Source organism: Haplochromis burtoni, unplaced genomic scaffold (genome assembly GCF_018398535.1).
Source record: "Haplochromis burtoni strain Fernald_Lab_line unplaced genomic scaffold, NCSU_Asbu1 Contig_50, whole genome shotgun sequence".
Taxonomy (NCBI): Eukaryota; Metazoa; Chordata; class Actinopteri; order Cichliformes; family Cichlidae; genus Haplochromis; species Haplochromis burtoni.
The window spans coordinates 384,949-409,341 of record NW_024582411.1 but is presented as its reverse complement, the minus strand read 5'-3'; the positions used below and the strand labels follow the sequence as shown (position 1 = coordinate 409,341).

At 38.3% G+C, this 24,393-nt stretch overlaps 1 protein-coding gene across 1 annotated transcript in view; it reads left to right on the top strand.

Annotated features, from left to right (window-relative positions):
- The window catches only part of adam10a (ADAM metallopeptidase domain 10a), a 29,819-nt gene extending 6,388 nt beyond the window's left edge, over positions 1–23,431 (top strand). Inside the window, exons 2-16 of the mRNA XM_005929588.2 lie at positions 562–712; positions 8,347–8,465; positions 9,789–9,947; positions 13,960–14,057; positions 14,340–14,501; positions 15,080–15,172; positions 15,480–15,663; positions 18,316–18,479; positions 18,605–18,788; positions 18,898–19,048; positions 19,163–19,346; positions 19,432–19,543; positions 19,728–19,948; positions 20,080–20,206; positions 21,829–23,431. Coding sequence (XP_005929650.1) covers positions 562–712; positions 8,347–8,465; positions 9,789–9,947; positions 13,960–14,057; positions 14,340–14,501; positions 15,080–15,172; positions 15,480–15,663; positions 18,316–18,479; positions 18,605–18,788; positions 18,898–19,048; positions 19,163–19,346; positions 19,432–19,543; positions 19,728–19,948; positions 20,080–20,206; positions 21,829–21,974 — 2,255 coding nt within the window. The 3' untranslated portion in view covers positions 21,975–23,431. The remainder of the gene's footprint in view (positions 1–561; positions 713–8,346; positions 8,466–9,788; positions 9,948–13,959; positions 14,058–14,339; positions 14,502–15,079; positions 15,173–15,479; positions 15,664–18,315; positions 18,480–18,604; positions 18,789–18,897; positions 19,049–19,162; positions 19,347–19,431; positions 19,544–19,727; positions 19,949–20,079; positions 20,207–21,828) is intronic.
- Positions 23,432–24,393: the final 962 nt, after the last annotated feature.

Genomic DNA, 24,393 nt, shown 5'->3' with positions numbered 1-24,393 from the left:
TTACACAGACACCGACAGACAGACAGATAGATGGACACACACACACCCCTTTGAATGTAGATTAGCATTTAAGCAGCCTGCAACAAGCTCACACAATGCTATACAGTACTACTGAAACAGACCCTCGTCACCTGATCGTATCATGTGCTCCTCACTTGTATTTTAAACTGAACACTAGCTTTGTTTTTGTGAAAAGAACAAAGAAAAGGGTCGGTATGGATGCCGGTAGGGTTTTACCTCAGGGGATGTTATAGCAATTGGCTGAATAAGCCTGTTAAGCATGTTTAGCGAGTGCGGGCTTGTACTAAAGCTAGCCAGTATTGTAGAGATCGATTGCTCCATAGGCCATTTCCATTGAAAGATTGGCACGTCAGGAAAATCATGGATAGAAATGATAAAAACGAATTATCTCAGAATTACATGCTAATCTACAGTGGAAAAATGTCAGCGATATGTGAATGAAATTTTAATTATCATTTGATTAATAAAAACAATATAAAAACCTATTCGTTTTGATACTGTTGTTGACCAGTACTAAAAAGCTGTTGAACTCTCTTTCAGGTCAGTTTGGGAACCCTTTGAACAAGTATATTCGCCACTATGAGGGTTTATCATATGACACAGAAGCCTTGCACAGCCATCACCAGAGAGCTAAAAGGGCGCTCTCTCCTCAAGACAGCACCGTGCAGCTGGACTTCCATGCACACGGAAGGTCAGTTTAAGTAGAAACACACACAGCCTTCCTCATGTAGTCACTCTTTCTTTCTGTGCTGACTCAGTTCATGTCCAAGTCTATTATTCTTGTGATCAGTAATTTCTATTCCAGCCCTAGGATCAAACAAGAAGTATTTATTTTTATTACTCAGTGGGTTTTTTTTTTTGGTTTTTTTTTTTTTAGTAATGTGAAACACCTTTTCATAAATTCTTACTGCTTTGTGTGTTGTGGTGATATTTATCAGGTTTTGTTTTTTCTAGTCTTGGTCTGTGTGCACTTTGTTGCCACTGCAAGATTATACTGCACCTTTTTGCATGGATGATCAGCAAGCCGTATATTTGCCTGTCAAATTGATAAGTGCAAGCTCTGTTGCCTAATGCCTTTATACATGACATTGTGTATTTTGTGACTTGGTTATGCTGGTTCCCTGTTAAAACTAGAGCTGCAGCCAATATGAAATATTTTTTCAGTGTTATCATACTGGCAGACATACAGTAGATACCAAGGAATTGCAAAAGAGCTAAGAAGAATAGCTTTGGATAATTTGTAGTATAATTAGTATAATTAGATTTTCCTTTCTAGCTCTTATTATCATCTTGGAGATGGGCGGTGATATTTGAGATCAGTGATGCTTGGTGATTGCCCGTCAAGATAATACATGGCTTGTTTTCCTATTAAGTATGTACAGCTAATAAATTACTGTGGAAATTAATTTGCTCACCATGGTTTCAGTTTGTGTTGGTTGTGGCTGTATATACAGAGCTGAGCTGAGAGAGGGAGATGTAGAAAGGTCAATGGAAAATATCTCTTTATTATTTGGCTAAGATACTAGTTATAGTCCTTAAGATAAGACTCATTGCTCAAAGTTCAAACTCAGGTTTTTTCATGTTTCATTTTAACCTGAGAGATTCAGTTTTCATTTATATACATTATCCAAGGATGACCCTTCATCAAACCCATGTCATCTGAGTGCAGTGGTGCCACCCTTGTTTTGGAAACGGGCAACAACACAAATGTTCCCGGATTTGTATCAGCTGAATTTTTGCCATCTCCTGTAAAGGAACAACACTCTGCAACAAAAATGTGTAAGAATTACACATTTTCACATGAACTTGTGAAACGCAGTTAAAGCAGTCAATGCTGTTAATTCATTTTGCAGAAGGTACTTTTAGGTGTGTTTTCAAAAGGTTATTAAGAATTTAAACATTTGTTTTTAAAATGGCAATCGGACTCCTACTACTTTAGTGTTTTTCTAATCAGAGTACTTTCTGTGACAGCCTCATTTACACATTCACGCAGAGCTTTAACATTTGCATTTTTAAGCACTTTGTCTAAAATTCACATACTCACACTCCAGTGGATACATTGGGGCAACTTGGGTTTCAATATCTTGCCCAAGGACACTTTGACTTGTATGGTGAGTTCCCAGTTGGAATGTTTTTTGACAAATGCCCCCTCAACTTGGATTTTCCACCCAGAAAGCCCATTGTTAGCAATCCAAATGGGGACACTGAACATAAAATGATAGGGAAACCGTTTATTTTTAATCTGTACTGCCACTGTTGTGTATTTGCGACTTACTAAATAAGGCATACACAGAGGAGTGAGCAGGCTCTAGCCACGAATGTGTTTTAAGTGCAAAGAAAATTTAAACAAAATGCTGTATTGCTAGTGATACCTGAATGGCTGAGCCTTGCTAAGAACTGAAACAAAACTTGTTTTTTCTTGCTTTTTCTGAAGCATACTAACTTGAAATCTGGGATGCAGTAGTAGACTGGAAGAACCAGGGATCAAATAGTAGATGATCTGGTCTACCTTGTTAGCCACAGGTGCCCTTCTTTTGGTCAAAATGTTCACAATGATAATAATTTGGAGCTTGTATTATTCCTAATCTACACGAATGAATTTCTAATTTAGCATGACATCCAATCATTTTAAATGTGTCCATGCAGTCCATGTCTTTGTGAGACAGGTATATTTACTGAATAAAGAGGCACTGTAAGACAAAACTGTGTAAATGCTCAACAAAACCAAAGACGAGCAACATTGATTGGTTTGTTTATTTATTCTAGCCCCGTCTATGTGAATACATTTATGAAACTAGACCCTGAATGATTTTTAAGATCAATACCAATATTTGGTGATTTTAAATTCCAATATATTGGCCAATATTTTTTTTTCAGGCACATGAAACAAGCATCTGTTTATTATGTGTAGTTATTTATGAGTGCTTGCTAAAATATTATGACAATACAGTTTATAATCTTGTTTTATTGTCACAGGTTATGGATTACTCATTTATGTTCTGTCTAAGTCTGTGCAGATCAGCTGGTTGTTGTGTTTGTGGGTTTGAAACGCATGTTGCCAGTAGGGAAGATGCAAACTATGCAACTCACACATTCATGAATCAGCTGAAGCGTGTTCCTCCTGTCTCTTCTTTCCTTTTTAAAAAATATTTAAATTAGTTGCGGTTATAAACTCTGATTCCAGTATATTCGCTAATGTTTTTACTGACGTTTTGTGCAGTGATACTGTTTCATTACTTATTATTATTATTTTATTTTTTTTTTAATTCTTCTTTCTTTTTTTTTTTTCTTTTGTCCTTTCTTTCAGTTTTTTGGTATATTGATACCAGTGGCTTTTTACCCAGCTTTGGCGCTTTTTCCAGTTGTTGCTGAATCTTGCAGAACCTGTTAGCATTGCCTTATTGGGTTGGCCAGAAAATATGATCTCCTCTCAAAAAATTCAGCTTATAGGAAAGATTCTGCTCAATCATCAATCATCTGCATCATTTGTGAATCCTAAAAGCTCACTTGTAAGTAAAAGCCTTAGAATCTGCAGCAGCAGGAGCAGTAAATGGTCCACTGCTTACTCCACAAATACATAAGGCTGGGTGGTTCATGCTTGGGATCGACTGTATTCAGCATCCTAAATCCAGGATTTTTGACTGCGTAAGTGGATATCACTTCTTTAACCGTATGAGCTTTCCTTCAATTACTTCCCTGTCTTGTTATATAGGTTGCCACTGTAAAGTGAGGCAGCTTTTTATCTATGGCCCTGGAACTGAGATTGGTCTGAGGCTCCGAATTTAAGGAGACACACTGTTCGTATTCCACTGTGCGAAGGAGGCTTGTCATGCTTCCACTTTTAGTTTGAACTGAGTTTTTTACTTTACATGGCACAGTTGTCTGTTTGAGGTTATATTGAAGCATATGAGTAAAATTTGAGTGTTTTAAATGAAGAAGCTCACACTTGCAGGCTTATTTCATTTTTGTAGGCTAGACATTTTGCACATTGTGCAAAAGCGAAACTTAGTTTGAAAAGTCATGTAGCTCTACTGCCTGTTTTGGTGAGATAACCACTTTAACTCTCTGAGCATACTGCAGTTTCCAAAAACGGCTGCAGTATACCTGCTGTACATCAGTATGATTTATATTATGGAAGCATTAAGGAGCAAGAACTGCACAGATAATGCTGCCTACCTGTTACATTTGAGTTCTAAAAAGTTTCTTAGATTTTTCTTTGAAATAAGTGGACACTTAGCTTTACAATTCTGGCAACAGTTATAAAGTGTCCAGTTTTCTGCAGTATCACATGGAGTGTAGAAACCTTTGTACATATTAAAACTGTGTGTCAGGTATTACTTGTACAAGATAATTTACAAGACATGTCTGACAGTTGCTAGTTATCATGCCAGTTAGAAATATCTAGATTTAACTAAGAGGTCTTGAGGCTTGATGTTCACATCGCATTGCATACTAGAACTTATTTTCTTTTCTTCTCCTCATCCCTAATCAGTTAGAGCAGATGGCTGCTCCTCCCTGAGCTTGGTTCTGCTGAGGTTTCTTACTGTTAAAGGAGTTTTTCCTTCCCACTGTCGCCAAGTGCTTGCTCCTAGGGGTCATCTGATTGTTGGGGTTTTCTCTGTATTATTGTAGGGTCTTTATCTTCTAATATGCAGTGTATGGAGGCAACTGTTGTTGTGAGTTGGTGCTATATAAATAAAACTGAATTGAATTAACCTGTAGCAGAGATGAGGAGCTACAGAGATGTGGTAAAACAAACAAAACAAAAAGTGAACTAATAATTGACCACTTTCTTTCAGTTTTTCAAAGCTGAGCAATAATATTACTAAAAGTAACTGTACCACAGACTATAATACTATGCCACTTGACATTAAGCTTGTGTCTTATGTCCTGACTGAATTCATTTAGTGTGTGCAAATTAAGGCTAACACTCTCCCTTCTGTGAAAACTCAAGGCCAGGCTGTTTGGCACTGTAGAGGTTTGTTATAACGAGAGAAAAGCGTTCTTCTGTATGCCAACTCGCATGAGTATTTGTGGCCAGATCAGGTGACAGAAGAAGGCAAGTCACAGGGTCTCTGTGTAGGGCTTCTTTACAAAGTGAAGTGCCATAGCAAGCATGTGCTAATGCATGGCTTGTGATTGTGATATAATTCACATTTCTTTGTAGTTTATAACTTAATAATGAATTAATAAGACGCATAAGTGTTTTTTTTCCCCCTTAATTATAAAAATATTTGACAAAAAACATTATTATTATTATTATTATTATTATTATTATTATTATTATTATTATTATTATTATTGAAGCAGTCAAACAATGCGGCTTATCCATTAATGAATGTTAAAGTTAAGGTTCATACCACATTTTACCACTTTAACCAGAATCTCTTAGGATTGCTTCCCAGTTATGTCTTGATTTCATCTCTTACTCTCCTCTCGTTGTCCTTGTTTCCCACTTTCTGCACTGATATTTAACAACTTCTGACCTGATTTGATTTCTTCCAATTAAGTAATTTGGGAATACTATGATTTTACGATGATTCATTGTGACCAAGCGACTTAATATTGTAAATAGAGCTCTATGTAGTGATAAGTAGGTATTGCCCCCTTTTTAGTTGGAATTTTCTCTGTAGAAATGTCTTGAGGGCACCCCATCTCTGTGTGCTTGGCCTGCTTACTAAGCAGTGGATGACTGTCAGATGCTTGATTCAGTATGTTCAGCAATTGGGATTTGTCTGAATAATTTAGCAGTGAGCTGCTGCTGTGAGACGAGTACCACTGGGTTTATCCTTGGATTCCTCTCTTCTTGTCTTGCGGCCCATGTTGATTTGTTGGTATTTTTTCTGGTCTCTTCTTTCTTTCTCTTTTTTTGTCTAGGGCACTTTATAGTTTAGTGATTAGAAACACACTAAATGTGTTTGTTTTTCCACACATTGCAGGAGAGACATGCTTCCCACTAAACCTGCTAAGATAGCTAAATCACATATACAGGTGCAGTTAAGCTGCATTGTTCTGCAAAGCCCAAGCCAACTGTTCAAGTCTTACTTCTTCATTTACTGCTTTGTTTTCTCCCCTTTCTTCGGATTTCCTGCTTCTCTGTTCTCTGAACACACTAAGCTCCTTTACTGAGTTGCTGCGCTCTGAACCTTGACTCACATGGGTGTCAACGACTTGTGGCAGACATGATTGAGCCCCTGCAGTCTGTTGCTTCATGAACTTTGTGATGGAAATTCTGAATAGGAAAGCCTTTTAGATGCTTTTTAGTGTATTTCTATACACCTTTTTTGCTATTATTGCAATACAAAAGATGTAACCCACGATTCCTCTTTGCCAAGCTTCTCGATACACAGGAAACACTGCCAAAACTGTATTGTTCAACTGCTTCAGAAACAAGAGCAGCCACATCCTAAGTGTAGAACAGTTTTTTATAACAGAATAACCAGTGGTTTGTGACTTCAGTGGTACACCTGGCTGCTGTGGGGAAGTTGTCGCAGAGGTGTTAACTTCTAAGATGAGGAGGCAAATGTTGCAAAGAAGGCAGTTAGGTTTTAGACTTTGTAAGGCTTCTTACCAACTAGTCATTCTCTTTTTGAACCCAACCACAGACAGTGTCTCAATCCCTGACGACTAACTCTAAATACATGACAGTGCAGGTTATATTTCTAAGTGAATAATTTGCTTTGGCTGTGACCGGAATTATATTTATGAAGGCAGATTTATTGTTTTATGGGAATTGTAATGGGCGTGCCAGTATGAGTAATAAGCCAAGGAAACTATACTGTATCTGTTGCTATCTCTGTGTAACACTGCCGACTTCAAACAGCAGGTCATGTTGCAGCCATTGTCGTACAGGTTTAGCAGTTCTCTTATTTCATCGTCTCCTCTTCTGTGTCAAATATTTGATCCTTTTTCTTTCTCTTGGCTTCAGCTGAAATGCTCTTTGGGCAGAAAATCTGTAGACGAGGCCAGCTTGTGTTTGACTGCAAATCTACTTGATCCGTCTAGGTTATTATACATGTTTGTATCTATAAAAAGCATTCCTAATGCCATAACAAAGTTTTTACCAAACTGAATACTAACCAAAAGCAAGGCTGTTTCATTCAGCATATCATTTGGTACAATGAACCAATACATGGAAAATAAACAGTTATAAAAAAGGGGTGTGAAATGAAAACTGGACTGGGAAAAACTGAATGCAGGTCAAAAAGTCATCCTGGGGAGGGAAATCCTGAACTGACTGAGCCATGAATAATGCCTTGCTTTCTAACTCTGCCAGACACTCCCTGACACGTTGTACTGCTCAGAGCATTTATTTGCATTTTGTGTTTTCATTTTGTTTTGCTCTATGAATGTTTCCATGATTGTTGTGTAGAAATGTTACCACAACAACATGGTAACATCAGATCCTTAGTCTGAAACAAACCTGTATACTGGAACATCAAGAAAACTTCACAGCATACACTTTGTTCTCAGTAGTATTATGTCCTCTATGACCTGAGATTATCTTAGCTTTGGTTTGGAGACTAATGTGCAGCTGAGGGATTGAAGAACATGCACACATCCTGCCCGACTATGATTAATCTCATTACTATGCCTGCCTATAAGGGCAACTGTGGTATTTAAAATGAGTTAAAAAAAAAAAAAAGGTGTGGAGTACTTTCAAAATCTGTTAAACAGCCTACTTTAGCTTAAAGATTTCCTGCTGTGAACAGCTTTTTGGCCTTACTGATGATTGTGTAAACACACCAAAGCCAAAAAGGTCTTGAGCCATTTAAGGTTAATACTGAGTCATGTGGAGGAATTTATAATTTGTCAGGAGATTTCTGATAAGGAGTTTGCATCTGAACCGCTCAAGCCTTAGAACCACTAACTTCTCAGAAGTGCCTCATGTGAGCGCCATGTGACGTTTGCCTTTTTGCCTTTTACATCATTCTCATCATTTCCACTGAAAGTGTTACATAAAACAGTGTCTGTGCACTTGCAAGGTTCATGTGGTTTTCCTTGTGACATAATTCGTCTGACTCACTGAGCTGCCTACTTGGTAACAACACTAGAACGGTGAACCTCTGTAAACATTAGTGAAGTAAATAAGGCTGCTTTCTCAGCTTCCTGTCGTAGATTTCCAGTGTTTGTGGTCCTTTATTCTAAAGATTTTCAGTAAGAGGATGACAAAAACACTGTCAACACTGTGTGAATTATGAGTGTCTGTCTGCAGGACTGTTGTCCACATGTAAATGTGGACAACAGTCAGAGGAATGTACAAAGTTTGAATGTGGTGTTAGACATTTAATGTAATTGGACATTGTTTCCTATTCTTCTTTTCAGACATTTTAACTTGCGGATGAAGAGGGATTCAAAGCTGTTTTCTCCAGATCTTGTCATTGAGGTGTCAGGGGAGGAGAACCCGATTGATACATCACATATTTATAGTGGAGAACTGTATGGTAAGTCTTGAGTCGTGTGTGTGTGTGTGTATGTGTGTGTGTGTGTGTGTGTGTCTTTTAAAGGTAGTGTATCTGATTTGTAGCATTGTTATTTTTCAATTCAAAGCCTATTTGTATTACCTTTTGGGTGACTTCTCAATTGAAACGTTGTTAAATGTGCAGAGTAAACAACAAATCGCAAGCCAAATCTCACAAGACTTATTTTTAGCTTCTTTTTTTCCAGTTCTTCCTGCTGCTCTTATTTCCCTCCCTTCCTGGACATCTTCCTGCTGCCTGTTTCCAGTAGAGTTCAAATGAACAGGAGGAAAAACAAGGGTGTTTGTTTTTTAGTGATTGGTCTGCATCAAACAAACAGATGGGGAGGAGAGGTGTATACTCCTTGAATATTTTCTGAGCTGATAAGAAGTCAGCTTCTTTAAACCACTGAGTAACATTTTAAAGTTATTCATGATGCATAACTAATCCACACATGTAACAAAGCAGGAAAAGCACAGCGTGAATAAAGTTGTTTTCACACCGGTGCTCTGTAGTTACCTTAAATCAAACCTTTTTTTTTTTGGCACTGTTGTGCAGTTCATTTGTGCATGGCAGCTGCACTGGGGAGCAGTCCAAAACTCACTGTAGCCAGATCCTTTGGAGGAGGTGATTTTGATCTGAACAGAAGGAGAAATAAAGGAATAAGATGCAAAATCCTCATTTCAAAGCAAAACAGGAAATGACTAAATGAGAAAATATTGATGTGAACTGTGACGCTTAAGAAGACGTCAGACTAGGGAACAGTGGAACTAATAAACTAATACAGAAATGAGTCAGAGGGAGGAACAGGCAGTGAAGTAAAACTAACATTCATAAAAATCAAAACTTTAATCAAACGGATCACAAAACTGAAATTCATAACATGAAAAACCCATAAAACAAAAACAGCGATCAAAGACTTAAAGTCGGAATCCAAAAGTGAAAAAAAAAAAAACAAGCAAAGAAAAAATCCCTGACAAAAAAGCAAACCTCATACTCTAGAAGCAGTACAACAGACAAAACCGTAAAACAGAAACCTATATTAGCCAAGCCTTCTTCATCTATCATCATCATCATCATTTTTATTCCTCATATTGATCGCCGTCTCTCTCTCTCCTCTTCTCGCTTGTGTTTTCAGGTTTTCATGTGTTTTTTGTTTGTTTGTTTGTTTTTAACAGTTTTGGTTCGAGTGGTTGTTTGTTTGTCCACTTTGGCATGTTAGTCTTTTTTTCAATTTACTTGCGACTTTAGGCTACACAAAAAAATGACTTGTCTTCATCTGCTGACCCTCCTCCTCTTATGTTTCAGGAGAAAAGGGCACACTGACACATGGCTCTTTGGTTGATGGGCGATTTGAGGGCTTCATTAAAACCCAACAAGGAACATACTATGTTGAACCTTCAGAAAGATACCTACAGGACAGGAGTGTGCCCTTCCACTCTGTCATTTATCACGAAGATGACATCAGTAAGTAGGCACTATATTTACATTTGTGTTCTGATGTTTAGTATAGTGACCAATACATGAAGCTTGTTGGACAAGTGGTATTTTTTTACAAAGTCTGAAACATTTCTTTATAGAAAAGCTTTCTTTTTATACCCCTGGCAAATGTCATTAACTTGGTGAAGAAGTGTTAAATACACAAAGGAAAATTCTGTTATATTTTTTAAATAACAAAGTGAAATTTGAATTTTTTTTTATTTTATTTTTTATTCAGTTGCAACAGAAGTTGTTGAATCAGCGTGCCAGACAAACGCTTGGGGCCTAGACCATTGGGGGCTCTCTAAAGAGTAACAAGCTTATCTTCCTCCTCCATAATATTAGCTGGGAAATTGCATAAATGAGCCCATTTTCGTAGCACACCAGCTGTTTTGAAATGTGAGACTGTCTTGCCTGCTGATAATACATTTAAATAATTGACATTTGATCAGAATATGTACAGCTGTGATTGATATCTATGCTGTCCAAATAACATTGTTATTATACATTGAGACTAAATTGGTACTTGAACGTCATATTTAATAGTTTAGTTTATGATCTTAAAACTGAGTGAAGGACAGAGTAGTAGTGGTAGTAATAGGATATTGTTCAGCATCCTGAGTCATGGACAGGGTGTTCGGTATCTATTGAAAACTGGATCGGAGAATGTAAATGGCTTACATTCACTGCTTTTGTCAGGCTACAGAGCTATAGAACCAGGACACTGCAAGTTTCTCAGTGTTTTCGATGAAGATGAGCAAATCTGAAATTATTTAGAGGTTGACTTCAACCAAGCTGAAAAAACATGTGCACAGTGCGTGAGTCAAAATGCAATTCAGTAACTTGAGACTTACAAATTTAGTATGAAGGCTCTTTCATATGGGAACAGGCATGCAGTGCGCTAACTGTAAGGTTAAGTTCCGGTCCAAAAGCTCTGTGTTGAGTTGGCTGCTACACTCACGGTCTTCGTGTGTACTAAATGACATTCTGCATTTCTACTGGTCGCACAAATGTATGCAAGTGCTCCCTGACCGGGGGTGCATTTAGCAGCATGGCAGGGAATCTGATATGAACCCTGTGGTGGCTTTAGACTAGCACACAAACACACGTCTAAACACATACACTGGTATATAATCTGAATCTGCTGAAGGAAATTTAGGAAATATGGATTTAGAGTCTCAGGCTGTGCCTAATGATTTGTTGAATTCATGTTCTAACAGCAGGAGCATGAAATTCTGTCACTAATGAGATAGAAGATGCATATTGGAAAAATTAAACCAACAAATGGTACAATATAAAAGTTCAGCAAGTGCACTTATTTAAAAAACAAAAAAATAATAGCTGTTATCCCCGTCAGGGCCGTCTCCTCTTAGCGAGAAACCACTCAAAACATTGCAAGAGCCTTCCCTGGAAATCTCTGACCGCCTCAGGTTTGCATTTGAGACATGTGATACATCTCTGCCATTTTTAGCACAGCAAAGGTAGATAAGCAGGCAGACAATAGCATGTACCAAAGGTTAGGTTTACAGTCAGTTTCCCAGGGCATTACAGTAGAGCTCAGTATTTATCGTGTGACCCTGGGGCTCTAATTCAAAGCTCACAGCTTCTGTGAATGTCATAGTAAGAGAGGAAGTTGCTCCTTGTTGCACTTCTCCCCTGATGTGCCACTTTTCTCCCGCTGAAAACTGTTTGTGGTCTTTGGACCAAAGCTGGAGACCTAGCTTTCCTCATTGTTCATCCTGAACATGAAGTTTAGGTCAGTTTGACAAAGAAGTTGATGTTTGCTTTCAGCACGAGTTTGTGGTCAATGGTGAAATTCAGTGGTAAGAGAAGTGCTGGGAACTATGTAAGAAAACTACCCTCAGTGGGATAACTGCCACACTTTAATGAAGTGCTAACTTTACTCTTTATGAGGGTAATCAAAGAAAAGGTTTTGTCACAGTTTCCACAGTGGAGTTTATGACTTCTTAAATTTCCTAAGAAACATCAAGTGGAACTGAAATTGTTTATGTGGTGCTTTCATTAATTCATCCTTCTTCCCTTAGTGTTGCAAATATAATCAACTCTTATTTGCCCTTTTAAATTTTCTACTTCCCTACTCATCATTGTTAATCAAGACTGAAGTAGCACATCAACTTGTGTGGAAGTGTGTTTTTCATTAAAACACTTCTGCTGCATGTAGTCTCTGCTAACATCTGCACTGGGTTGTAAAGATAAAACAAGATGTTGTTTCTGGCTGTGTACCGTGATTTTTAAAACTCAAATATGTATTTATCAGACATATTTTTAAAACTTCTCTGAACAATTTTTAGGTAGTCGGAATGTATCCCCCTTGTTTTGAGATAATTAGGTGACATTTTTATGAACCTTGAAGGTCTAATGTCACGAGGAGGCATCTGTCTGCCCAGTTGCCCTTGTCTGTCTGCCCACAATTCATAGGAATTGCTGCTCTTCCTATAGATTTGTACAGAATTTAAGCAAACTTATAAACAGTGATCAGCTAATCGATCTTCACCAAGGCTTTGCTTTAGATGAGGGTCATATTTGTCACCTTACAAGGAATTTTTCATTTTCCCAAGAATTCCTGCTGCTTGCACAGTGTCAGTCATGTTTTAGTGAAAGCTGCACACAGTGATCACCCAGTGAGACTTTATCAGGACTGTGCTCAAGCTCAAGGTCACACATGTTGTTTTATGGGCAATAACCTGTGAATTGTGATGGCTCTTGTGCTGTCTCATTGATGTTGTGGTTTTCAGAGGACTGTGAACCGTACGTGGATAGTACCCAGCAGTAAAACTGCTCACAACTAACTGGGGGATTTTTTTGTGTGAAGTTTCTGTACAGTTTTTTTATTCAGGTATCAGTGAAATGGGTGGAGAAGGCTGATTCTTTTTATTTATTTTTTAAGACTCAGAGGAGCCTTTGCTTCTGATTTGGCCTTTCTCTTAAGCTTTTTACTTCTGTCCAAACTGCAAAAGCCTTTTGATTAGCAGTTGAATGAGACACCATTCACTGTGAGGACAAAGACGACTTTCTTTGAAAAAAATTCAAAAGCACATTGCACACAGTGTATTTGGTCGTTTCAGTGAGTTAAAAGAGGAGACGACGGACCTGTTTTCATTTAGGAAACATGTTTCTGAAGTCAGTGTTATTGTTTATGACACCATTATCTGTTATGGTGTCAATAGTAATATGCAGAAACATTGAAATCCAACATTCACAAGGCTTCACTCAGTGTTGAACTCTGGATCTGCTTGTAGTCTTAGCGAAGCATAGTGTATTTTGTTCATATGAAAACAGAGACTTTCAATTTTTAGATATGATCAGTGGAGCCCGTGATTGTAAATATGCAAGAATTTATTTTCCATTGCTGTAACATGATTAGTTTGTTTGAATTTTGTATTGAACTTGAGCAGGCCCTAATTTCCTTACAGTGGTGGTCTATTGGTTTTGCTTAACACCTGGGCAGCACGGTGGAACAGTGGTCAGGCCTGTTGCCTCACAGCAAGACAATCCTGGGTTTGCCTCCCACTTGGCCTTTCTCTGTGAAGTTTGCATGTTCTCCCCGTGTTTGGGTGGCTTGTAGTGACACAAATTGGTTCTCTTCAAGTTTTCTCCATGTGAAAACAAACCAAACCAGGGGGAAAGGCGGCAAGTTTACAAACTCATCAACTGATTCAAAACAGAGTAAACAAACTATTGGTGTGAAAGAGCCCACAGATTACAAAGCAATTTAAAATGAAACCAAATGTTCCTGCAAACTCTGTCAGTCTCTGCTTTATTTTGTGGCTTTTGAGCCAGGTCATAACAATTGTTTTGCCTTGATTTTGTTAATAAATGAGAAAAGAGGCCTAGTTGCACAGATTTTTAACTAGTGGAGTCAGGGCCTTTCTCTTCCTGTACTGAATGTTAAAATAAAGATATAAATGACTGATGAAGATAACTGAATGGATATGGTGAAAGGCACTCAAGAAAATCTTTCTCTCCTTCTGTCTGACAGATTACCCTCATAAGTATGGTTCAGAGGGTGGCTGCGCAGACCACTCTGTGTTTGAGAGGATGAAGAAGTACCAGGCATCAGCAGAAGAGCCAGCCAGAGTAAGAGTCATTAAGAACAAGAGAACAAGAACAGATAAACACAGGCAGACAAGACTCGTGATATTACATGAGCTTATTTCCACCTTACCTTACACTGTTAGTTAACAGCAAGGTGGAAGTGTTTGACCTTACTTAAAATGGCAATATAAACTTTTTAGCCCAGGGAATTTTTTAGGGGATAAAAATGTTGGATTGTTTTCAAAACCGGAAATGTGCTTATTTCCCCAAACGCCATTGAACTATGCTATCGATAACAAGCATAACGTAATGTTTTCTGTCCAGGATGTGACACGAATGTTGGAAGATGAGGAATCTAAAGATACTCCTGTCATTTTGAGAAAGAAGAGGGCGACGGGTAAAGAAAAAAACACCTGTCAGCTCTACATCCAGACTGACCATTTCTTCTTCAAACGCTACGGCTCAAAAGAGGCTGTCCTTGCTCAGGTATGAGGAAATGCAGTATGTGAAATCTTTGTTTTCTTTTCTTTCTTTTTTTATTTAAAAAAGCCTGTTTTGCTTATTTGCTGATTAGCATTAGCTCACACCCCTTCCCTTGTTTTAGCTGCTGCCTCCCAGTGACTTCATGCTGGATTACCAAATCAAAACATTTCTGTGGAGTTGGATTTTTGGGCTAACTTGCTGCTGCTACATCCTGACATCAGATTTTAATTTCCTAATTCGTAACTTATACTTTTAATAAGTTTAGCTGGACAGAAGTTCGTAATCCTTAATCCATTCATTCTTAATGTTTTAGCTTTTTTCATAGCTGACCACAAAGTCAAACTTGGCATCTAACATTCATAGGCTGAAAACAAATGCCTACTTATGTGGTGTGTTCAATGTAGCATTATTCTAGTAGCTGGGAATTTAGCCAGTAACCTGTAGCAGAGATGAGGAGCTGCAGAGATTTAGTGATCTTATTTTTATTTATTTATTTATTTATTTTAAACCTAATAATTCACTGCTTTTTTTCACTGTTGTACCTGCGTTACTGCTAATCTAAAATCTTGCACTCCCTGCAGATCTCCAGCCACGTAAAGGCTATTGACACCATTTACCAGGGCACAGACTTCCAGGGCATACGTAACATCAGCTTCATGGTGAAAAGAGTCAGGGTGAGTTTCATCTTGACATTTAGGGTCCCAAACTTCAGGCCAGCCACCATTTATAGTCCTAAATTACATAAAGTGTTACATTATTATGTTTGTTTACCATTATTTAATATGCTAGAAGTAGTTCATTTGATTTTTCATCTAATACCAGACCTCATTTGTCATTATTAATAACAACTAAATCAACCTGCTGATATTAAAAGTGGAAGTGATCTGTCTACTTGCCCGGGATCATTCTAAACTAGTCTCCTTCATTGGGGTAGTTTTGTTTTCCTACTTTTCCTTTTGATTGTTTAACTCTTTCTCACAGATCAATACCACAGTTGAAGAAAAGGACCCCAGCAATCCTTTTCGCTTTGCCAACATCGGAGTGGAGAAGTTTTTGGAGCTCAACTCTGAACAGAACCACGATCAGTACTGCCTGGCCTACGTCTTTACTGACAGGGACTTTGATGATGGCGTGCTTGGCTTGGCGTGGGTTGGGGCTCCCTCAGGTTGGTACCAGACACACACACAGAGCTCTGGTAGTGACTCCCTGTGTTGCTCAGAAACATTTAAAAGTGTTTGGGTGTTTTGTAACACACCTTCACATTACTTCTATAATCATATTTGCTATCAAGCCAGTTATCCATACTACACATTATAATTTTTTTTATTAGTCTGATCATTTTATTTTTTAAGATCACTTTGGTTCAAGAAACCAGATCTCAGTTTTAGTAGTTTGAATAGTGCTACCGCATCAGCCATAAAAAGGCTGACGGGGTATTGCTGTCACCCTGCTTGGCGTGCGGGCAACCAGGCGGGGAGACATGGACACCCAAGTTTGTGAATGCGCTAACTTGAGAATGAAGAGATGTAGGAGTTTCAAACTGATACCATATGTGCATCGACTAAAAATCTTGGAAAAGTTATAATCTCACAGATTTCAGCTGTTAGGTCAGAGGTCAAGTTTTCAGAAAATTTTGTGAAATCAGGAATGAAGGGACATAAGATTTTGAAATTTATACTGTAGGTGCATCTGCTATGAGGCTGATAGGTACCACTGGACACTGCCAGTATTTCTTTTTTTCCTGTGGTGATCAGAGGACCCAGAGTAAATGTTTGTTTATATTCTGGCAATGCTTTGAGACCACAAGAATCTGCACAGATGGCCATTTGTATTAAGAAACATCCTAATTTCTTTATATTTATGTATGTGAGAAAAACTGTTGTCCTTGAAGTGCAAAGTATGCCAGCAGCCTCTCTTTCCTGTTGGATTTCATGCTGTGGTCTTCCCACAGATTGCTCATATAGACTGGCTTTTCCCTCACATTTGTAATTGATTGTTGTGTTTGGTGCTTCTTTCCTCTCCTTTTGAATTAGCTTGGATACCATTTCAACATGAAGTATACCGCTACAAACCCAGACGATCAATCCTGGCGTATTAGCAAAACTGTAAGCTGAAAGAATTGATTGAATAAAAGACATGGAGAATGGATTGGTTGCAGTGAGCTTTGTGGTGATTGATTGAACAAAGGAAGTCTAAAAAAGGCTTTCAGGCCCACTGGTGAAGCACAGCTAATGTGTGAGTTCATGTGACTAGTTGTCATGGGTGGCTTCAGTGCAGGGTTTACACAATTGCACAGGTAAAGAGTGCGATGTGTAGTAAAATGTGCACTCAGTCTCATGGTCACTTTACACAGAATGGACACGTTATTGCTTGACGTGGTCTCATGTTTCTATGTAGCTGGAAGCAGTCTCCTAAACTCTGAATTTCTGGATATTGGGAATTGCAGCACAACGGGGAGAGTGCTTCTTGTTAAGCGTGATACCCAATATATCCAAAACCAATTTTTATTTTAGATAATTTAACAGACAAATAAAGCAAAGAAACTTCAGGGGTTTAGATGTATTCAGGGTCTTAGACTTACAGACGATTCATCCTGTTTCAGATTACTGTTCTCGCTTTTTAAAACATTTAAAACAAGTTCCTTAATTTATTGGACAACCCTTATAAGACTTTATTGGTTAAACCGGTATACAATTACTGTAGTTTATGGTTCACTGATTTTCAAGACTTCTTTTCGATTAACTGTGGAGCCAGTTACGCTTGCTGAAACTACCAGCATCTCCATGCCCTGCTACTGTGTGTCTGTATGTATGTGTGTATTTTGTTGTCCATATTGAACCAGAGGGGTGTACAATGGGTTAGTGAGCTAAAAGTAAGGTTTTGTCACCCGCACAGGTGGCTAAGTCACTGTTATGTGGTAACTGTTGCTGAACACACAACCTGCTTTTGAGCAGGTTAGATTCACTGTTTTAGTTGCCACGTTTTCACGTAATGTTTTATTTATAGCATTTTTTAACTCGTATTCTTTGCTGAGCGAATACCTTTCATATGTGCAAGCTGTCAAACCATACCAACATCAGGAATGAAGCCCAGATGTAAAGTAACAGCAGCACAGACTGTTGCATTCATGTGTGTATTCTGTTGGTGATGCAGAAAATATAAAAATGTTGTTTTTGCTTGACTCTAATCTGCTGCTAAGTCGCCTTTGACACTGCTGGAATTGCAGCTGCTAAAACACAGAATGCAAGAATGCCTGTTTAAAAGTAAAATAATTTTCACTTTGATCTGTGATTTCCACGTTTCCTTTATTAGGCTATGGGATAATGAAATGTAATATTTAAATATATACACTTTAAAATTTCAGAGCTGTCACATTAAAAATAAACTGCAGCAGTGAGAGCGCATTTGGCTTTAAAATAATTAACTTAAAATGAAATGTTTATTTTATTGCTCTATACTGAATTCCCAGTTTAATTATTTTCTGCAGCATTAATTTTGTGTCTTATTTACAACAGGATTGCATTTTAATGTTGTTTTCTATTCTCTTTACATATTTAGCAGTGTTTTATCATCATCATCATTAAAGTGTTTCTGACTGGAGTAGGCAGAACTCATATGGGTCATTTTGAACAGATTAAGAATTATGATGGGCTTCTAAACATGCTCAGAAGGCCTGGTTCAACAGAACGTTGATAACCACTGTTGAGATACACATTATCTCCAACTGGACTTTTAGGTTTTGTCTAGCAAGCAAATTCAAACAAATCCTGGCTGTGTTTGACCTGTTAATGCATCGCACCCTTTGTTTTTACCGCAGGAAGCTCCGGGGGAATTTGTGAGAAGAACAGAAAATACTCAGATGGAAGGACAAAGTCTCTGAACACTGGTATCATCACAGTGCAGAACTATGGCTCACATGTCCCCCCCAAGGTGTCACACATCACCTTCGCTCATGAGGTCGGACACAACTTTGGCTCACCTGTAAGTACTATTATTTAAATCCCGGCCTTTGCCAGTAGCCTACTTTCTCTTGCCAAGCTGTATTTATTCTGTGGAACTTTCTCAGAGCTCTGCTGTTTCTCTTTTGCTTGCCTACTATTTCACAGCATGACTCTGGTAGCGTATGCACCCCTGGAGAGTCTAAGGAGCAAGGACAAAAGGAGAGAGGGAACTACATTATGTATGCCAGAGCCACATCAGGGGACAGGCTCAACAATAACAAGTTCTCAAGCTGCAGCATCGGGAATATAACCGCTGTTCTACAAAAGAAAAGAGATAGCTGTTTTGTCGGTAAATTCTCTTATGTGATAAAATAAATAAAAGGATTTTGTTATCTGTGTGTGAGTCAGTGAGAGAGAGAGAGAGATGCTCTTTCAGTCTGTTGTTTCTGTGTGTACAGAGTCTGGTCATCCTATCTGTGGTAATGGTCTGGTGGAAGAGGGAGAGCAGTGTGACTGTGGCTACCAAGACCAGTGTAAAGACGACTGTTGCTTTAGTGCAGATTCAGGGGATGGCGAAAAGTGCAAACTTAGACCCGGCAAAATCTGCAGGTAAGATTTTGTGATGAACTGTTGATTGTGGTATTAGTGAGCACAGAACACAGCTGTGAACAGGGCAGCATTTGTTTGACTTTTGGTTGCATGGTTTTCATTGTTTTTACGCAGTCCCAGCCAAGGCCCATGTTGCACAGGAGAATGTACTTTCAAGACCAATAATGAGGTGTGCAGACCAGATTCTGAGTGTGCCAATGAGGGCAGGTGTGGTGGAAATACTGCTCTATGTCCTGCCTCACAGCCAAAGGAGAATTTCACCTTTTGTCATAAAGATACACAAGTTTGCATCAATGGGGTATGCTCATATAATCGGCTTCGTGTCTTGTTTTCCCGCTTTGTGAGTTTGTATCATAGGTTAAAGTTTTTGTTTTTTGAAATAGGCCTGCACTGGTTCTGTCTGTGCAAAGCACAATCTGGAGGTATGTAGCTGTGCTAAGGAGGATGGCAAGGATGAGGCTACTGACCTGTGCCATGTGTGTTGCCAGGAGAAAAGTGAGTGTCTGATTGTTCACATGGCAAAATATACACTAAGTAAAGTCATTTAAAACTAGACTTATCTGACGTATAGCATAAGTGACTGTTGGTTTTAATGTTTGCTTTTAGTCATGAGAACATCTTTACGATTAAAACATTTTCTTGGTAATACAGATGTCACTTACTTTCTTTCTACCCTCAGCGAATCCCAGCACCTGCAGCAGCACAGGGTCACAGAGATGGGCCCAGTATTTCAGTGGGAAAGTGGTGACGCTGCAGCCTGGCTCACCCTGCAATGACTTCAAGGGATACTGCGATGTGTTCAATAAGTGTCGCCTGGTGGATGCAGACGGGCCTCTTGCAAGGCTAAAGAAAGCCATCTTTAATCCTGATTTCTATAACAGTATTGCAGACTGGATAGTGGTGAGTGTCTCAGTGTGGGAGTGTATATAGTGACAAAGATTTGTCAACATGGTGACAAACACACATAGCTAATATTTTTAGTGATTCTTGTCTGTGCTTAAATATTTTTTATTACATTCTGTGTCATTCAGGCCTACTGGTGGGCAGTGCTGTTGATGGGTGTTGCTCTCATCATGCTAATGGTTGGCTTCATCAAGGTCTGCAGTGTCCACACACCCAGTAGCAACCCCAAGCTTCCTCCACGCAAGCATGTATCTGGTACGTATCTAAACCAGGGCTCTGCAAAAAAAGGAAACTGTGATGTAATCTGTGGCCTGTTGTGGGTTAAAGGAAAAACTAATTTTGGAGTGAGGGAGAGAAGGGAAATTAGATATTAAAAAATTGTGTTTGTTTACTTTCATTTTGGATATCAAACTCCATACTGGTTCTATTTGTAAGATTTAGTCAATTTCATCACATCAAGGATTCCAGCACATGTCCATGTTAATGAGCAGATGGGCCGTGACTTCCAGTTCATTCAAATCAGGGTTTTCTTTTCTTCTAAGTTTAGCCTATTTGTGACAAATTAATCTTCGGACTTCTAAAATCTCAAGTATTTCCTTTTTTAAGAATCCCATTGCAAAGTACAGTTTAACTTGATTAGGTCATCCACCACAGAGGTTTTTCCCTCTTGTTGTAAAACCTTATAGCATGAAAAAAAAATTACGCTAGTTTCTTTTCTTTGTAAGGATTTCTCTTTATTCTCAGAGGATGTATATTTTTTTTCTCATACATTTTGTATTTTAACCATTTAATTTTTTATTTAATAATTTTCAACAAAAAAGTATTTTTTTAAACAAAAAAACGTATATACATCATTGAGAAAAAAAATGTTTTTTTCAATAATGCATATAATACATTTTGCAAGTATACTAACAGTTCATCTGTATGTAACTCAGTTTATATTTACATGTTTTAGTAGGCCATGGCCATGAATGTCATGGTAATTTGAGACTTTTAAGGAGTTTAGAAACAATCCAAAATTGATTCAGTCTCTGTAGGATCAAAAATATACACCCTCCACAACATTTAATTAAATGTCCCTTAGTCAAACCAAACTTTGCCAAGACTGGTCACATATCCAGTCAGAATTATGCCAAAAGCCTCGGGTTGAGGTGCAACTTGCTAAGGGATATTCCCATGTATGGATCCCTGTATGGATTAGAGAAAATCCCAAACAAATTTAAACTTTTGCATCTAATTCTTGTGTTTTAAATAATTAAAGATGTATGATGCACAGTTATTCCACCCTGGAAAATGAACAGTTCAGAGAAATAAAATCCCTAAATTACCAGGACTTTCATGCTCATGATATGTGTGTGTGTATGTGTGTGTATGGGTATTAACATCTTTGTGGGGACCAAAAGTTGGAATTTACTATACTTGTGGGGACCGACAGCCCTTGTGGGGACCACCTGGTCCCCACGAGGCACGAAAGCATTTTTGAGACTCAAAATGTGGTTTTAGAGTCAGGGTTACAATTGGGTTATGGTTAGGTTTAGGGTCAGGGTTAGGCATTCATTTTTGATGGTTAGGGTAAGTGGCTAGGGAAAGCATTATGTCAATGAGATGTCCCCCACAAGGATATAAATATGCACAAGTGTGTGTATGTATGTGTATAAACTTCAACAACTGTGGATAACTGAATGCATATTTAGGTTAAAGAGAAGAGATGGCTGAATAGCAAGGTGCTAAGAAATATTTTGTAGTCCAGCATGATTACCTTATCATGTAATAGTCACTTCTACTGTGGGCATTTCTAACAATATAAATGGTAGTAGCATTAATTTGCAGCATTCACTGTATTTCTTTAAGTTAATTGAGATGTCCATTTCCTGTAGACACCCTGAATACTCTGAGACGGCGGCCCCCAGCATCACAGGGCCAGCGCCAAGCTCAAGGCCAGCGCCAAGCTCAGGGCCAGCGCCAGCAGCGTCAGCAGCGTCAACAAAGAGAGCAGTATCAAATGGGACTGTTGAGACAATGAGGCAAAAGTCCGCTTGTTGCCTTGGTTCTTCTTCGTGCCTACAATCGGAGCACCTTACTCCAAAGAGTTACCTTTACCACTTATTGCAGAATTCTGAGAACTTGCAACTGAAACATTTTTACTGGACAAAACCTGATGTATTTTTGGGTCTAACAAACTCACTCACCTCTGCTCTAAGAGCAAGACTAGCAGTGGTTCACTTAGCTTTTATAGGAAATACATTTTTCCAAGGATGAACGGGGGAGAAATTCACTGATCTCCGTTATTTAATCTTAATCTTGTTTCTTTTTTTTTTCTTTTTTTAAAACCTTTGAATTTTTTTCTTTTTTGTGGAGGAGAGAAAAGCAAATTTACTAGTTTTTCACAAATTTCTGCTGCCAATCAAAAACAGATCTGAGACTTTGTGTTTGAAAAGAACCTGTTTTTCTTTTGCCAATGTGACTTTTTCCCCCCAATACATATATTTTTTTTGTAAGGCATACTTCTGTTCCTTCTGTGTGCAAATATATAAATGTTGAGGTCGTTTTGTCTTTTGTTTCACATGAATTTATTTTTCTTTGAATGGAGATTGTTCACTGTTTTAATTCATCTTCTCAGGATCAATAAAATGACAGAATACAAGTGTAAAGACGACTGCTTACAGATGTCTGGGTAGAGTCTCTTCTGGCTCAGGCCTACAGGTCACGTAAGCTGCCATCCAAGGCAGAGGACAGGACTGGAAGAATGTATATAAATGAGCTCGATAAGACCAGTCAGTCATCTGGTGGTCTGAATTTGTGTATTTGTAGTTGTGATATGGTTTGCAGATGTGTTTACAACAAAATACTTGAGGTGGAATTGAATGACGAGAAAATAGCTTTTGTTAAACTGATTGTATCACACTTGTATTCTGTAATAACTCTTTTTACCTAACTGGTTGCTTTGACTCTGAGCGGTGAAACAACCACTTTGTGCTACATTCAGAAAAGTGAAAGCTAAACCAGAATGCGTTAAACCAAACAATACAAGTGTACAGAACTGATTAGAGGAGAGAGAAGTCCTGGTCTGACTGTCGTGTCTTTTAACTCTTGTCATCTGTCCATCTTTTCACACATTAAGCAGTTGTTAAAGACAAAGTAAAACCACTCAAATGCAGTCAGACCTTTATACCCAGATAAGGAACCTGTCCGGGTTTATATGTGGTTTGTTTTTGTTTTTTTCTTTGGTTTTTTGCTTTTAATGCTTTTTAATGCAGTTGAGATTGTTTCTATTGTGCATGGAGTTGGGAAGTCTAGCGATTCTAATTGTATTATTGCTTTGTTGCTGCTGTTAACAGATCTTTATCAGAGTGAACAATCACATCGCATCAGCCATCCACTACTGTTCTGTCCTTCTTTTTGCTACTGATTGGGGATTTTGTTAACCTTTGTTACTCCCTTTGGTTTTGTGTGATTACATTAAATATGTGCCTACTCGGAGCAGTGTGACTGAAGTTGATGTACAAGTGTCAGCAATCGTTACTGAAGACTGAAACGATGTCTGTGTGATGCAACTTAGAGCATAGCCTTGCCTGATTGTAGACACTTTATCAGCCAGCACGTGAAGAATCCAATTTTGCACACAGATAAAAACCTTTTTTGGCTTAACTTGAGCAGTATTCAGTAAGTGTAATTTTAGGTTCTCTTCAGATAAATGGATACAAATGCAGAACACACACAAACATGATTTGTAGACTACATAACATATGTTTAGTAGAATAAAAGAGATGCTCCCACAAATGAGCTCTGTTGAGCGCAGCTGCAATTTAGCATTGCTTTATGTGCAAGGTGCCAGGATGTCTTACAGACCAGATTCTATGCAGAGCTTCACAGAGTTTTAACATTTGACCTTCTCAGTGAGAAATGCCTCCAGCGTGTCCTCCTGAGAGGGTACACGGAAAACCGTGTGCTGCAGCAAAGCTTGTGAACAGGCACAAATGCAATTCTTTTGCTCCCTTTTCTTATGTTCTTTGTCTTTGTGGTGCTACTAGTTATGCTTTTTGTTGGTTATGAGATTTTCTGTGGCTTTTTAAAAAAAAGCTTTTGTCTGTGTGAGAGAGAGAGACGCTTTGCTGAAACATTTGTATCTTTTTTTAAAAAAAAAAATATATGTATGATGTGGATACTTGGTGTCGAGGGTTAGTACTCTGGGATTTTGTTTGTTGATGTTGCACTGAAATGTAAGTGATGTAAACAGAATCCATAATGTTATAGATTCATTACTACTGTCTGATTTAATGCGTTGTCTTTTATACTGTGCCTTCAAATTGTGTGGTTTTGTTTTCCCCCTTCTTTTGTTCTGATTCTCATCCTGCTTAATTTGAATATTTTACTACATTTGCAAAGGTGGAAATGTATAATTTCTTTTAAATTACTTGAACTGCATTAATAAAGTTGAATTT